This window comes from Zootoca vivipara, chromosome 2 (assembly GCF_963506605.1).
Source record: "Zootoca vivipara chromosome 2, rZooViv1.1, whole genome shotgun sequence".
NCBI lineage: Eukaryota > Metazoa > Chordata > Lepidosauria > Squamata > Lacertidae > Zootoca > Zootoca vivipara.
The window spans coordinates 66,974,904-66,991,896 of NC_083277.1; the positions used below are offsets into that span (position 1 = coordinate 66,974,904).

General features: G+C 42.2%; 1 protein-coding gene across 1 annotated transcript in view; it reads left to right on the forward strand.

Annotated features, from left to right (window-relative positions):
• Positions 1-16,993, forward strand: part of TRPC7 (transient receptor potential cation channel subfamily C member 7) — a 102,049-nt gene that overhangs the window by 66,267 nt on the left and 18,789 nt on the right. Inside the window, exons 4-6 of the mRNA XM_060271662.1 lie at positions 2,936-3,152; positions 7,375-7,608; positions 11,687-11,951. Coding sequence (XP_060127645.1) covers positions 2,936-3,152; positions 7,375-7,608; positions 11,687-11,951 — 716 coding nt within the window. The remainder of the gene's footprint in view (positions 1-2,935; positions 3,153-7,374; positions 7,609-11,686; positions 11,952-16,993) is intronic.

Below are 16,993 nucleotides of genomic sequence, written 5' to 3' on the forward strand. Positions count from 1 at the left end.
TCCCTAGCTAACAGGACCAGTGGTCAGGGATGGTGGGAATTGTAGTTCCAAAATATCTGGAGGGCCGAGTTTGCCTATGCCTGGCCTAAAGGATCCTGACAGCATCTAAGCTACAGAATGTTAAGGGTTATAATTTGGGAGCAAAGGAATATGGAGAAGCAGAAACAGCCTGCTTGAGCCCCCAACAACAGCTTGTAATATCTACAAAGTAGGTATTAGGACAGGGAGATGAGGTTAAAAAAGCAAAACTACTTTTCCTCCCCACACTAAATGGGGAAGTTTCAGTTGTGGCTACTAAAAGGGCACACACACACCCCTCACACCCTGATTATTATTTTTAAAAATATGAATAAAGCTGTCTCGCAACACTAAAATTTCCAATAACATAAAAACAAAACCACAAGATGCAGTAAACCACTGTCAAAATAAAAATAGTTAAGATAGGACCTGAAAAGTCTAGAAAGCTGAAAACTGTAAAACCAAAACCAAAACAAAGCACCATAGTTATACCCATTCAAGAAAGATTATTCAACCAAAGGCCTCCTTAGTCTTAATTTAAACAGGTGCCTAAAGGCAGATAATGTCGGGGCTTGGTAAATCTCAGTGAGGTGTTTTACATTTTACAAGTTGTGTGCTGTAGGGAGAAAGGGATGTATGTTATACCATGTTTCTTCGAAAATAAGTCACCGTCTTATATTTATTTTTCCTCAAAACAACAACACCACTATGGCTTATTTTCCGGGGATGTCTTATTTTTTTCCTCCTCCTCCTGCCGCGGGTGGCATTGCTGCTGCGCCTATCACTATGTCTTATTTTCGGGGTATGGCTTATATTCCTTGAATGCTTAAAAATCTTGCTATGGCTTATTTTATGACTACGTCTTAAAATAGGGGAAGCAGGGTAGTTTGGGGGTTCCTTCAGGCTTTTCACGGCCAGCAGTGTTGAAATGAGAGGAAAGGTGTTTTTTTAAATATTAACCAGCCTATACGTAATATAAAATTCTCAAAAACTTTCCTCAGGACAGTATTTTCTGTACTCAATATGAGAATATCGATCCATAGGTGTTTGGACCTTTATGCTGAGTTGTTTATGCAAAAAATGTGCTTCCAATTATATCAACATTTTGTGAATTTGCTATGTTAGTCTTGTGGAAGCTAAGTTTCAGGTCTGGCAAAAGTATCTGTGTGTGCTTTAAGCTTTAAAAGAGATGTTCTGGCTTCAAAGAATCCTTTGTTTATATGATTAAAGTGAATATAGAAGCACTTTGGAAATATTGGCATAAAGATAACAGATTTTGATCTTACATTTGGAGAAAACCATTTAAGACTTTATGATGTCCCCTAGGTTTTTCAGAAGTGTGACAAGTTTGTAAATTTGTTTGTACTGTAGTCTTTTATTTCTTTCTCTCTTTCTTCTTCTTTTTAAAAGATAATATTTCTCTCTTGAACATTTACATTGTTGTAAGGGTTTATTGGCAAAGTTGAAACTTTAAAATGTTGAAACTTCATAGTGAAAATTTGTTACAATATGGTGGAGTGGGCAAGGACCAAAGTAGATAAAACAGCCATGGATCAATTTGTTTTATCCTAGATATGCCCCATTCACATACAGAGAGAGAGATAGGAGGCCAGCAAAAAGGGACACTTGGGTGAGGACTATAAGGTCCTCTCATTTGTCCATGGCTTAGTAACCTGCAATCTCTCTCCCCAAGGAAGCTGCCTTATATGAAGCCAGACCATTAGTCCATGTAGCTCAGTACTGTCCAGACTGACTGTCAGTGATTCTCCAGGGTTTCAGGCAGGTTTCTCTCCCATCTCTACCTGGAGATGCCAGGGATTGATGCTGGGACCTTCTGTGTGCAAGGCAGATGTTCTACCTCTGAGCTATGACCCTTCCTTCCTTTTCCCATGTGACCTCACTTCTAATATTAAAGTTTCACTGAGGAGGAAAATGTGCAGGGGCATTTGTACCTGTTGAGAAATACAGAAGAGACAGTAGGAGGAATTAGCCAGCCCAGTCCACCCACTGTGTTTGCTCTTAAAATCAAACCCACCCTTCTCACAACTCCCTTTCCACATGATGTGGGCAGAATGCATGGATTATTGATCACATATGTAGTGTTTAGGGATGAAGCTTCTGGCATTATTGCTTAATTATGTTTGATAGGTTTTTTAATCCAGCTTTTTAGGGTGTTCACCTAAAGCAATTTCATTGGTTCATCACCCAGGTGGGAGATGTGCATGGAACAAATGCATGTGTGTCCATTTTTGGCACACTGATGCCATATTGTTTTAGCATTTTTGTTGGACTTTTCAGTGTACTGAATGCGTTAACATTCTTTATTTTGTTAGATTCAGGGCTTCTAATATATACTTTTAATAGGGTTGCCACACATTTGTGACTTCCTGGACATATCCAGAATCCAGCTCTCTTTAGCAGTGTCTGGGCAGAAATCTGAAAAGATGTCTGGGGGAAAATGTCCAGGGGAAAATGTCCAGACGTATGGCAGCCCATGGCAGCAGTGCCATTTTTGACACTTTTTAAAATAAAAATAGCTTAAAAATGGCAAATAAATTGCTACTTTGCCCCCCCCCCAAGCTAAAAACAACCCAACAACTTTGCCCCCCCCAAAAAAGCTCATATGTTAACCTTTTGAAATATGGCAACCCTACTTTTAGGTCCCAGGAGGTACAACTTTCTGTGTGACCCTTATTTTGGAAATTTCACATGTAACTGTGTTAGAATACCTGGAAGTAAAGTATTTGTGTTTCAAATCCATTACTTAGAAGTAGATGCCACTGAAATCTATGCCTTGCTATTAAATAACGCCTTCGGGCATTGAAATTGTGACATGTAAACCTAAAGAAAGCCTTGCTTTTCATATCTAATAAATGTTGTAGTCAACTTCATGCCTTTGTATGTCCTTTGTCTTCAGCTGGGACAGACACTCCGGAGCCCCTTCATGAAGTTTGTGGCGCACGCCGTTTCTTTCACCATTTTCCTTGGACTCTTAGTGGTGAATGCCTCAGACCGATTTGAAGGAGTCAAACTGCTTCCCAATGAAACTGCCATGGATCATCCCAAACAAATATTTAGAGTAAAAACGACACAGTTCTCATGGACAGAAATGCTCATCATGAAATGGGTTCTAGGTAAGTGGAAATGCTATCACCTATTGTTCTCATAGGTCAAGGGGACCCAGACCGGTGGAGGTGAAGAGCAGAGAGAAAAGTCAGGGCTAAAAGCTGGAGCTCAGAGATGCCTCTGAAAGGGGCCTTCTCTGTGGAATCTTTCATCCCCTGACAGTAACATTACATCAGAGATACCTAAGTAGTGTCCTGCAGATGTTGTCGAGCTACAGCTACCACCCTCTTTGACCATTGGCCTAATGGGAGCTAATGGGAGTTGGGCTAATGGGAGTTGGAGGCCAACAGCATCTAGGAGGGGTTCAGATTCCCCATCCTTGGTGTTTAAAAAAAGACTATTGCCAACAGGAATTACGAGGAAGGCATGAAGAACCAGTGGTGAGGCTGTCGGCTAAAGAAGTGAATTGGTATCTGCCCTGTCTGTGTATCCATGTGAAGATTTTGGTACCCCGCTCATAATCAGAGAAATCTTAATCACTCCTGCTCCAGACGCTCTGGAATAATGATGTTGGGTTTATTCACTTATTTATTTTTATCCGACTTTCTAGAAGAGCGTTGTTTGATTTTCTCATTTAAAACGCTTCTAGGAAGTTATACCATTCTGTTTAATAGCTTGCCAATTCTGATACAGCTTTATGAATGTTTTCGAGGGCTGATAACAAACAGTGTAGCTGAGCTCAGTTGCATTTGTTTTGAGCGGTTCTTGAAGTCCTATGGGGGAGAAAACATTTGCCTACATGATTAACTGCCCTCTCTCTTGCTATCCATTGGTAAGCAAATTATCTTGGAACTCAAACACTAAGACTGTCTCTACTTTTTCCAAACAGCCTTGGTGGTCTTGTATAATACACCTGATCTTTCCAAGCCAAATTGTGCCAATGCATGGATCTTATAATTCCCCAGTGAATTATATGGCAGTCTGAGAAAATCAGTAAGATCATAGCAGATAGCACTGACACGAGAGAACAAAGTTTACATGGGAGAAACAATGCACAAAGCCCCCCACCCACCCACCCAGCTGCTTTACTGGGTGCCGTTTCACTTTCTTAGGCTGAAGGTCAAACCACTTGTGGTTTGATGTGGTATTTTTTATAAATAAATACTAGATGTGATATGGAGAAGCCCAAACTGGATTAGGTCCACTGTGTATTGGCAGGAAGTGTAGCTCTTTGCCCCTGCAATGGACCCAACCAGAATCCACCCTCCTAAAAAATGTTGTTGTTGTTGTTGTTGTTGTTGTTGTTGTTGTTGTTACCCCACCCATCCGGCTGGGTTTTCCCAGCCACTCTGGGTGGCTCCCAACAGAATATTAAAAACACAATAAAACATCAAGCATAAAAAACTTCCCCAAACAGGGCTGCCTTCAGATATCTTCTAATAGTCAGGTAGTTGTTTATTTCCTTGACATCTGAGGGGAGGGCGTACCACAGGGCAGGCACCACTACTGAGAAGGCCCTGTGCCTGGTTCCCTGTGACCTCACTTCTCACAGTGAGGGAACCACCAGAAGGCCCTCGGTGCTGGACCTCAGTGTCTGGGCTGAACAATGGGGGTGGAGATGCTCCTTCAGGTATACTGGGCTGAGGCTGTTTATACACCTGCTGCTAGCAATGAGAGAAAAGGTCCCATTGGGAATAGCAAGTGCTGGGTACCTCCTTAGGAAGATAGGAATTAGCTTCATACTTAGTCAGACCATGTAGCTCAGTTTTATGCACACAGACTAGCAGTGGCTCTGCAGAATTTAAAATCTGGGTTTCTCTCAGAGCTCCCTGGCAATGCTGGGGATTGAACCTGCTCTACTACTCTGCTCTGCTGCATGGCTACTAACCACAATGACTCTGTTCCCCCTCTACTGTTGGAGGCAGCATGCTTCTGAATCCCAGCTCCTGGAAACTGCAGGAAGAAAGGGCTGCAGCGCTCAGGACCTGCTTGCATACCTGAATTGAATTTCTACATCTGCTGCACTGTACCTGACATGGCAGCAGGTGGGCCCGTGTTTTTCCCTGGGTTGCCCCAGGCTGAAATGGTTCTGTGAAACCAAGGAACCCACCCTTGCAGAGGTGCTCCAAATTCTGCCTTGAAGATTGGAGCTGAGTTCTATTTGTCAAAAGCCGATACCGTCCTTCAGGCAATGGAATCTCCTGGCTCTAAGCCTGCTCATTTACAGTGCAAATAAAGATATGCAGTCTTTGTGCATCCCAAATGAAAGTGCGTTAAACAACAGTTGTGTGGGATATTAGATTTGGGAAAGTGAATAAGCGACAAGCTGTAAAAAATTCATGAATGACAGTATGAATTTTTTTAAAAAATCATATTAAAATGCCTCCCAGAAGATCTGTATTTTGAAAAAGGAATGCTTTTTTAGGTAACAGGTGCATGACAAGTGAAGAAAATTCAGGTTATTTGTTTGTCCTCTCCGCACACCCCAATATATATTCCATTTTCACTACTGTTCTCTGAGAAGAACTGCCCACCACCTGTGCAAGCTCTCTCTGCAGCCTAGATAAAGAATATAACATTTTATATCTTGCTACACTTTTTTTTCTGGTTTCCTCCCAATTATTTTCTCAATTACATCAAAAATGAAACCGCACTCAGTCAGGATGATAATATTTGGAATTGAGCAGAGTGAACTGAATTTCAATGAAAAAAAACTGCATTTGATGTGAAAACTGGTATTGGGACATTAAGAATTCTTCTTAGCTGAGTTTTGGGTGGAAAATAATGAATTACTACAGTTCCCATAGGTGATCAAGCTGCAAGATTTCTCCTGGTTGATATTGGTGTAGCATAGTGGCTACGAGCCATCTTTTGCCCCACACTTTCTAATCACAGGTCCACACTTTAAAGCTCCATGTCTGAGCATTTCGTCTTTTTTCTTACCTGCCTCTTTCCTCAGGAAAACCCATGCTTTGACCCAAAATCAGAATAAACAGCAATCTGGGTTTTCCGAGGATTGCCAGTTACTCTGACTCAGCAGTATAGACTAGTCTTTTGTGGGGGAAATGCCAGGGGCAAAACAACAACCCAAGTGCTCAGACATGGCATTTTAAAGCATGGGCCTGTGCCTAGAAATGTGGCACAAAAGGAAGTCTGGGTGAGGTCCTTGGTTTGAATTTTTCCTCTGCCATGAACTCACTAGGTGGCCTTAGGCCAGCCACCACCACTTAACTTAGCATTGCCATACGTTCAGATTTTCCTGGACCTGTCCAGGATTCCAGTGATGGAATTAGCATCTGGGGAGAATTTGGGGGAATCGGCAAATGTCCAGATTTTACTTCTTGAAATATGGCACCCTAATTTAACTTCTCTTACAGGGTTGTTTTTTTTAATATTAAAAATATCTTTATTTAGTACATAACATAAAATACAAAGCAACAAAAATAACATAAGTAACAAAGCAAACAGAAGTAACATAAATCAACACAACACAACACAAATTCAAAATTATACAAAACTATACAAAATTAGAAGGAAAACTAATAAAAGAAAAAAATAAAGGAACAAAAAAAGAAAACCACAAACAAACATAAAACTAAATAAACTTCCCAGTTTTCCATATCAGTTCCCTATTTACAAGAAACATCAACTATGCTTTCCTCTTATATAACCAATTCCTTATTTCATATTTCAATTTTTCCCATACATATACTAGCTCTAATAAATTTGTACGAACTTATTTAAAGCAAATCACCCATCTGGAATCTATTCCTTCATTACAAAGGTAATCTTTAACGTATTTCCATTCTTTTCCCCATTTTTGTTTAGGGGCTTTCCTATCAAATTGGTAGAGTTTATGAACCTGGCGAGATTAACAGTGATAGTTAGGAAACTTCTCTTACAGGGTTATTGTGGGGATTTCAGCTATAAAATGTACATAAAGTGCTTTGAGCACTTGACAGAACTATTGTTGTTGATGATGATTGTGATTTATTATACTGAGAGTCAGTGAATATTGGGAAGGGCAGCTATAAGAGAACATAGATTGCTCTGGCCACTAGGCTTTTGCATTCCAGGAGGGACCACATTTTGCGTGGAGCTGAAGAAATGCTGCCTTTGCCATGTTGCTCAGAGGAGAGGGGCAGAGAGACAGTGTTTTTGCAAGTTTAATGCAACGTCTGCTGCCTGGGCATTGAGGGCATGACTGAGGATTTTGAGGGACACAACTTTGCCAATCTTGCTGATGACATGATGCCAAGTTTGTCTGCCCTCCCCTCCCCCCCACCCCAGGTATGATATGGTCCGAATGCAAAGAAATCTGGGAAGAAGGCCCGCGGGAATACGTCATGCATCTTTGGAACCTGCTGGATTTTGGGATGCTGTCGATCTTTGTAGCTTCTTTCACTGCCAGATTCATGGCTTTTCTCAAAGCATCAGAAGCACAACAATACGTGGACCTGTATGTTCCCGTTGATGACCTCAATAACGTCACCCTTCCTCCTCAGGTTGCCTACTTCACATATGGTAAGAGAGGGTTGTTACTTAATATGTTTTTTGTTGCTCCGGCTCAGGTTTTTACCAGAGGCAGAAGCAGCAAAGTTTTTCTCCTGAACGTCAGGGGATGTTTGCAAATTATTCATTAGATGTGTCCAATTGAGCCCGTTTGTTAAAACGACTAATACAGAATCAGACAAGCCTGCTCTAAAATGAAATTCTAGATTTGTATGGAGATCAAACTGAACGCAGTTGTATGAACAACTTCAAGGCCGCACAGGAGAAGAACCTCTGCATTGTCGAGGTTCACCAGACAAAAGGTAACCTACAGATGAAGGGATCTGCTTTGTGTTCCCAAAGAAAAAGAGGCCTAGCGAACGAGGCATTCACATCTTGATAATATGTATGTACATTTAGCAGGTGAAACTCCTGGGGAAGCCATGGCATATGACTCACTGCTAGGGTAGGACCCCTTAGTATTTCTCAAAGGGGGAAAAGGAAAAGAAACATTTGGCTAAAGTTATCACTGGCTGCCAGCAGCTCCTTAGTAAAAGGGCACTAGGTTAAAACAAAAATATATCAAAGTTTTGTCTGGTCTGATGGCAGATGGCAATTTCCAGAATCAGGATTTGCAAAACTGAAATCCCAATTCAAGGCACCATTCCCACACTGTGAGCTTGTTGTCAAAATGTATTGAGACAGATTCCTCCAGATGAGGAAATACAAGTGAGGCCAAAACTGAATGATCAGTGGCCAACATGCATTTGGAAACCCAGCAGCATGTCTGTGCTGTAAAAGTGATGGTGGTGATTTGCAGGCAAAAGCATGCAGGTACAAAGAGGGGAATGCTTAACCTTATTTTTTTCCCTGCTTTCCAAGCTGTTTTCCCTGTCTGATATATCAAATATGCATGCAGAGCTTTCATGGGGGTGGGGAGAGCACCTGGGAGGTTGCAGGGGAAAGTGGAGAGTTAAGCACTACACCCCTCAGTCTTGCAAATTGTGTCTCCTTAAATAGTGCCTCCTTAAATGTAAGGGGTGATTTGTGTGCAGGCGTCCCTGGGTTTTGCCTGATCTCAACCCCTATATTCCAATATACATCTTTGGAATGCACAGCAGAATCTGTTTGGGCCTCCATAATCCATTCTAGAGTTTTAGATTTTGATGCGTTAATGCATTTTTGTCATCAATTGTAGAAACAGGATTGTAGTTGTTTCAGGACCAGGTCACCAAAAGTAGACTGAAATGTTTTTCTTCTGTCACACAAAGTTGCCATAATTTTGAGCCATACATGTTCCGGGCTCTGTTGTTACAGTTGCCTGAAAAAGACCTGCAGAACAGGGAAGCCGGGAAATAATATTCAGATGTGATGTGATACAATGTACTTTTATTGAATTTAGAAGAGCAACGCTGATTTCTTATAACACCCAGATGCAGAACATTTGGAAATAGTTTACATTTTCCCTAAGAAAATTTGTCAGGATAAACTTTGCGCACATACATAGTAAAGCAGTCACTAAGCAGGGCATGCATATGGATTACAGCAGCGTTTCTCAACCACTGTTCCGCGGCACACTAGTGTGCCGCGAGACGCTGGCTGGTGTGCCGCGACGTGCGGCGACGAGAAGGGCGATTTGCATTGTCACGTGCCTGGCGGCCACTAATACACAGCACTAACCCGCCGGAAAGCAATATTTGGCAAGTGTTTCTTACAGTCATAATTATAATATAATTAAATTTTTTAACTTTTTTAATGGTGGTGTGCCTCGTGATTTTTTTCACGGAACAAGTGTGCCGTGGCCCAAAAAAGGTTGAGAAACACTGGATTACAGTATATTCTTTTTTGACACTGCTAGACCATTTTACCTTTCTGCTATTACATATTGTGGGGTAAGTGCTCCCTCTTGTGGAGCTACTGTGTAATCAGCGTTATTCCGAAGAACAAAGTGAACCAGCAAGAAAGGATTTTCCTGTAATGTGATTCACAGAATTCTACACAAAAATGGAAATACTAAAATATCAAACTAGTTACCATAAAAATAGAAATTCAGACAATGGGTGTGTGTGTGTGTGTGTGTGTGTGTGTGTGTCTGTCTGTCTGTCTGTCTGTCTGTCTGTCTGTTTGTAATAGTTCAGTCAGCCCCTTTGTTCTGAATAATCATAGTATTGGATGGCTGAGTTTCCTCATTTCTTTTTGTAAATATATTTGCTAAATTTAAGTGAAAGAAAATGACAACAGAAGCCTCTAAATACTACACTAGATTAAGAAAAAATTAAGTAAAGGAAAAAGATAATATAAATTGGAATGTGGTGGTACCTCGAGTTACAAAAGCCTCAGGTTATAAACGCTTCAGGTTACAAACTCTGCTAACCTGGAAGAGTTACCTCGAGTTGAGAACTTTGCCCCAAATCATGTGCCGGTGGTGCAGCAGCAGGAGGAGGCCCCATTAGCAAAAGCGCGCCTCTAGTTAAGAACAGTTTCAGGTTAAGAACGGACCTCCGGAATGAATTAAGTTCGTAACTAGAGGTACCACTGTAAGTTATAGGGGGAATGTCATCTGCAATGTTTTTTTCATTCTGGTAGCTGATAAAAAGAGCCCATCCTTTCTCTCTGTTTCTAACCTCGTGGCTGATCTGCTGTGATTTCCCTGTATCCCTGATCTAGGGCCATCCCTACCATTAGGCAGTGTGAGGTGATGGATTCATGCGGCAGATGTTGGGAGCAATGGCGGCAGCACCTTGACTGTTCTTCCTGATCTCCGCCGCTCCTGCCACCTAGTCCTCAGTGTTACGAGAGTAGAGATATATAGTTTCCCCCCCTCCCCCCCAAAAAACTCTTAACCTTCTGCCTCAGGTGTGATGGAGGACACTATCCCATTGGCAGTGTTGGAGTAAGATTCTGTTGCCAGTAAATCTGTAGAATGGGGCGGGGAGTACCATCTTGTCCTTTGCCTCAATCAGCAAGGTGTCTTGGGCCAGCCCAGGCCGGCCCTGATAGTGCACATTTGTCACAGTCTTAACTGCCATTGGCATGTCTGCTATAGAGAGTACTGAGTTAGACAGACTAGTGGTCTGACTTGATATCAGATGTCAAAGAGATAAAGAACTACCTGACATTTAGAAGACATCTGAAGGCAGCCCTGTTCAAGGAAGATTTTAATGTGTGACATTTTAATGTATTTAAATTTTTTGTTGGAAGCCGCCCAGAGTGGCTGGGGAAACCCAGCCAGATGGGTGGGGTACAAATAATATATTATTATTATTATTATTATTATTATTATTATTATTATTATTATTATTACTGCAAGGCAATATCCTGTGTTCTTATATATACTTTTAGACATCTTCTAAGATTATGGTCTAGATTATGGTGTTGTGACACAGCCAGTTGAGGCTGCAACTTGATCTTCTGAAGTGTGATACTAGTTGTTAATAATAATAGTAATAATAATAATAATGTTTTTATTATTTGTACTCGGCCCCTGTGACAGGGTTGCTGCAGCCACTCTGGGCAACTTCCAACAAAACATAAAAACACAATGAGACATTAAGCATTAAAAACTTCCCTATACAGTGGTACCTCGGGTTACAGATGCTTCAGGTTACAGACTCCGCTAACCCAGAAGTAGTACCTCGGGTTAAGAACTTTACCTCAGGATGAGAACAGAAATCATGTGGTGGCGGCGTGAGGCCCCATTAGCTAAAGTGGTACCTCAGGTTAAGAACAGTTTCAGGTTAAGAATGGACCTCCAGAACGAATTAAGTTCTTAACCCGAGGTACCACTGTAGAGGGTGGCCTTCAGAAGTCTTCTAGTTTAATGGTTATTCTTTAGTGTGCCTCTGCTTTGGCCGAAGCCCACGGTTTTGTTCTGGAAATCTTGCAGATGAACTACTGCAGTAATGAAAGGTAATAGAAGAAACTGGGAGGGTAAAGTGAAGTGGGTAAGAAGGGAAGACAGTAGTATCTAGGAAATCCAAAGGAAACCCCTGGTGAAAGAAAGCATATCTTGGGACTTCCTACTGCAATGTGCAGGGTCCTCTCACCCTCCCCTTAAACCTTAGTTCTGTTCGCATTAACAATATATATCACCTCTTGTGTTTCATTTTAGCCAGGAGCAAGTGGCTTCCCTCAGATCCTCAGATCATATCAGAAGGACTATATGCAATCGCAGTGGTACTCAGCTTCTCCCGGATTGCATACATCCTCCCAGCCAATGAAAGTTTTGGTCCTCTCCAGATCTCTTTGGGAAGGACTGTGAAAGACATCTTCAAATTCATGGTTATTTTCATCATGGTGTTTCTCGCCTTCATGATTGGAATGTTCAACCTTTACTCCTACTACCTTGGTGCAAAATATAACCCAGCATTTACGACGTGAGTATCTCTTCAGGGCAGTTTGTGATGCAACTGGCTTTCTCTCCAGATTGCCTTTGTATATGTTCTCTACAGAACCACAGGTTGCGTGAAACTACATGCCACTTTGATAGGTCAAGCGCTGGACTATGCTGTGTAATAATTGGAAGTAGTAAAATAGACTTTATGCAAAAGTGCCACATTTAAGAACATGAGTACTGTTTACTTTGGTGGTTGATCAATGCAGATGACACATCACGCCCTTTGCTTTAAGCAGGGCTATTTTTCTAGAAAAAATAGGTGCCAGAACTCACCATGAACTCCTTCCTCATTCTCTTAGAATGGCAATGGTGCCCACCTGAGATGTGCCAGAACTGAGTCCTGGTGAGTTCTGGCTGGAAAAAAGCCCTGACTTGAAGTATGATGCTTGGGGGGGGGGTGTAACCACTGATTTACTATGTTTGCCCCTCTCTTCCCCAAGCCATTTCTCTTCGCTTGTCTTCTGTATTATTATTATTGTTGTTGTTTAGTCGTTTAGTCGTGTCCGACTCTTCGTGACCCCATGGACCAGAGCACGCCAGGCACTCCTGTCTTCCACTGCCTCCCGCAGTTTGGTCAAACTCATGTTCATGGCTTTGAGAACACTGTCCAACCATCTCATCCTCTGTCGTCCCCTTCTCCTTATAGGGTGCTATGCAGCTTTGAGTAGCTGAATCACAAGAATTATCAGCAAACATTCCCTAATATTCTCTTTTCAAACCCCAGACAATCCTGGCAGTTGAGGAATCCTTAGGGACTTTGCAGCTCAAGGTTCTCCGTATGCTGATGATACCGGGATGAGTGTTATCAGTGTATTGAACATGTTTTTCTACAACTTTCCTGAGAGCCAACATCTGAAGCAGGAGTGGGCATTAAAAAAAAAACCTCTTAAAAAGTCCTAGATTTGAGGCTATTTGGACTTGACCTCTGCTATTTCCATATTCATTATGCCACCCAATGCTATGTGCTATTTGGGTACCATCTTAACAATATACATGAATATAAAGCTTTGTAGCTCAGTCAAGCAGAATGAATCATTCGATTTTCAACTGCCTGTATGCCCTTAATTCTGCTCTCAAGTGCACACATCCTTTGACAGATGTTGGAAGTGAAAAATAGTATCTAATCCTGTAATTAAAGTCTGTGGCCTAAAGAAGCTCTACAAGATAGCAGATTTCAGGTTGCAACTGTCAGTATTTCACTTCTTAGTGCATCAATTCACCATTTTTTAAAAAAAGATAGATGCAATTTACATTTGAATTTATGCTGAATTGAATTCCTTGTCTTTGAGAGATTAAATGTAAAGGAATGCAGCGGTCACTGTCACATGGCTGCAAGTAATAATCCTATTTTACACATTTCCATTAGTGATGATGCCAATTTTGGAAACAGGGAGAATGAAATCCCCCAGTCTAGAAATCGCAAGTCCATTACAAGCTGAGCACAAGTTGCCTTTGAATTCCAACCCTGGCTCACAGTTTCGAGTGTGTGAGGATCGTAATCTCAGAGTGTGCTAAGAAACAATATGGCATGTTTCCCAATTTTATGGGAAATAATCCGTTCTAATGCCCATTCCAAATCACAAGTGGAGTTCTGACTCGTCAACTTGCTTTGCTGCGGTGGCATAAGGTGGAAAGCAGGAGGTCTAAAGGGTTAATGTGGGGTGATCAATGAGGTCTTGGGGGGGTGGCAAGGTCTAGGGCAGGCATGTCAAACCTGCGGGCCTCCAGATGTTTTGGACTACAATTCCCATCTTCCCCAACCACTGGTCCTGCTAGCTAGGGATCATGGGAGTTGTAGGCCAAAACATCTGGAGGGCCGCAGGTTTGACATGCCTGGTCTAGGGTAAAGTTGGCAGTGTCTAGGGGGTAGAATAGGTGCCAAGGGTGAGCAAAGCAAGCAAAGGTGCAGCCCCTAGTATATAGATATAGGGAGGAGCTAACTTAAAGGCCTTTAGCTGTGGGCTAGTCACTGGCAGAGGAAGAAGGGGGCGGGGAGCGCACCGCCCCCGGCACCACAATCCTGGTGGGGTACCATTGTGGCTGCCCCTCCCCCGCTGGGCACCACACCCCCGCAGGCAGCGCAACACGCCCCCGGGGTGCATGCCACGCCCCTGCAGGTGGCGCACCATGCCCCCAGGACATGCACCACGCCCCCGGGATGCGCACCAGCCACACCCCCGCCTGCTCTCCACCCACGGAGCATGAAGCTCCGCCACTGAGGCTAGTTAACTAGCAGAATTGCTTGAGCAAGAGTTGGTTCTCATGTCAGATTGCTGTAGCACCAAAACACCCCCAATACATCAGCTGAAAGCCTGTCAGAAGAAGCATGTGGACCAGATCTTTTGGGGCTGCACCATTTATTATCCCTGCACATAGATATGTAGCATATTTTGGAGAAAGGTTAGATTCCACAGAGAATGTGTCTCAAATACGGAGACAGGCTCAGTCCCACGATCTTACCCACCCCTGCATTCTGGATATATACAACACTTAAATTTTTAAGGCAAAAATATTCATCTGGGAAGATACCTTAATGCTTTTTTCAGACAGGAGAGAAATTATGCAGGAGAGATTTACATAAGTGATGTGTCCTCCTAGAAATAAGCCTCATGCTTACAGAAACAGGAAGAAGTCAGCATGCAGCTCAGCTGTCTGTCACATTTTTTCCCTGCATGGTTTTAATGTCACATATTACTATGTGGTGTTAATTCTTTGTTTGATGAAAGAACATAATATCCTCTGTTGAGCTTGTGATGTGTAGTAATGGAAAAATCCCATCTCCCTCCGGAGCCAGATATGTATGTAGATGCCTTGTAGTAAGGGAGATTGTGTATATTGCATCAAGAGGGAAGCAGCCAGCAGGCTTCAGACTCGGCTTGCGGATTTAATTCACTGGATAAATTTGAATCATTCACTTCACTTCCCCCATTCTGCAGTTTATCCTTCTGTAAAGTGGATAAATATCTGTTCAATCCCAAAGAAGGAGGGTATCTTATCATTACCACGGTGCCAAACGTAACAGGTTCGATCCAGACTCAGCCGTGCTTAGAACAGACCCACTGAAATCTACGGGGCTTAAGTTAGCAAACTCAACTGCCACTAATTTCAGTGGGTTTACTCTAAGCATGGCTTGTGGAGCAATCCAAACTTCTCGCTGCCATGTGGAGCTGCCACCACCACCACAATCTGGCCAATCACAGTAGGGGGGGGCAGGTGTCAGTGGATCCTTAGGATGCTGGTCAGACCTGTTTCCTGTTGAGTCAGAAGGGGTGAAGGTAGTGGGATCAAAGCTGGGTTGGGTGGGGGAAGAGGAAGTCGGTGTGACAGGGTGAAGCCTATAGCAGGGAACAGACAAACTCTGAGCCCCTGACCTGTGTCACTATAGAAAGTAGGCTCCATATGAATGTGCCTCCATAAAAACTATAGAAAACCTTGAACTGGATCTCAGGAAGATCAAAATCCAGCAACCAAAACCCTTCCTTTCTGACATCTAGTAGTTTATGTGGATGACAGCTTTGGGATGAAAGACCTAACTAATCGGGGAGGTTTTGTTGAATTTTCCAAAGGGAAACAAAAGCAAATACAGTCAAACAACACAAAATATTTCCTAATCAATCAAAATGTTGTGTTCTGTGCACACATGGAAGGGGCAGGAGGGGAAAGAGGGGGAGGGCATCTGGTGGTCAGACATTCAAATAAATAGTTTTGTCTAAAGAGTCCATGTATCAGTCCATGTAACTTCCCATCTTTCTTGCGCTTGAGGCCAACTTCTCATATGCTGCAGTTGTGTCATGTCCTCAGTTTGCTGTCCAACTGGGGTGCTGGTGGTAGACTTCTCCATGTGAACCTCCACCTGCCTCATGAAGTGGTACCGGTACAACTTAAACATAGGTTTCCCACAACCTCAGACTGCCATTTCAAGCAGCTATGTTTAGAAATTATGAAAGGGCAACAAATCATCAGTTGTTGTTGTTGTTGTTGTTACATTATTTATTATTATTATTATTATTATTATTATTATTATTATTATTATATATTTTTACTGCCAAGAAGTGGCTGGGGGAAGAGATGTGAGGGCTTATTATTATTATTTTTTAATTTTAATTTTATTTTATTACCTCAAGTGCCAAAATAATTTGGCAGGCTTTGGACAGAAAGCACTTTGATTTGGGAAGAGGGTGCCATTTTCTGTTCTACCTCATTCAGTTAATATGTCTCGGACCATTGTGGTGACAGACTCACAATGCCTGCATAACAATGAGACTTTCAAGGGAAATATGGCAGCATACCAAAACAGAGGTTAATGCTTAAGTTGTGGGGGGAAACAGCAGATTTGACACTAATATATTAACACTGCTGGGAGGGCTTGGAAAAATAGTGGCACCCTTCCAAATTAAAATAAAAGGTTAATAGAGGGATACTGCTGGGGTCAAGGTTTTTTATTTCAGTTGGCTAAGTGATTTAGATGACAACCTTCAAACATTTATAAAATGTATTATTACTGGGAAATGTTCTGCTTAATGGAAGAACAGAAGCCATGCCTCTGCTTATATGAACAAGTGTTTTACAGTTCTTTATAGGTAGTTTTCAAAACCCTTCAACTGTTAAAAGGAAAAGCAGCGTAAGGGTGCAATAATACTCATTAGTTTGGCTCATTTGCTGTAGAGTAATGCCAAGCAATAGGTGTGATGCCTACCTGTGTATAGGAAGGTACACAAAAGTAAGTATACATCTCTCCGTTTATCTGGGTGAGCAGAAGGCATCATCACAGTTCAAGGACACATTCTTAGGCTGGGGCCTAAGGATTCTCACCCTTCGGTTAGATCTTATCATCTCAGGGAATCAGGAGACTCCTCAGAACACCATGTGGGGAGAGAAGTGGGCAGATGGTTCCATCTGGAAAACAGAAATGAATTCCTCACATAGTGTACATGTTTTAAATAAACAAAATAAAATAACTGCGCCTTGGCTATGCAGCTTGTGTTCTCATGCATAAGGTAAGATGTGGGGGGAAGGTGTGTT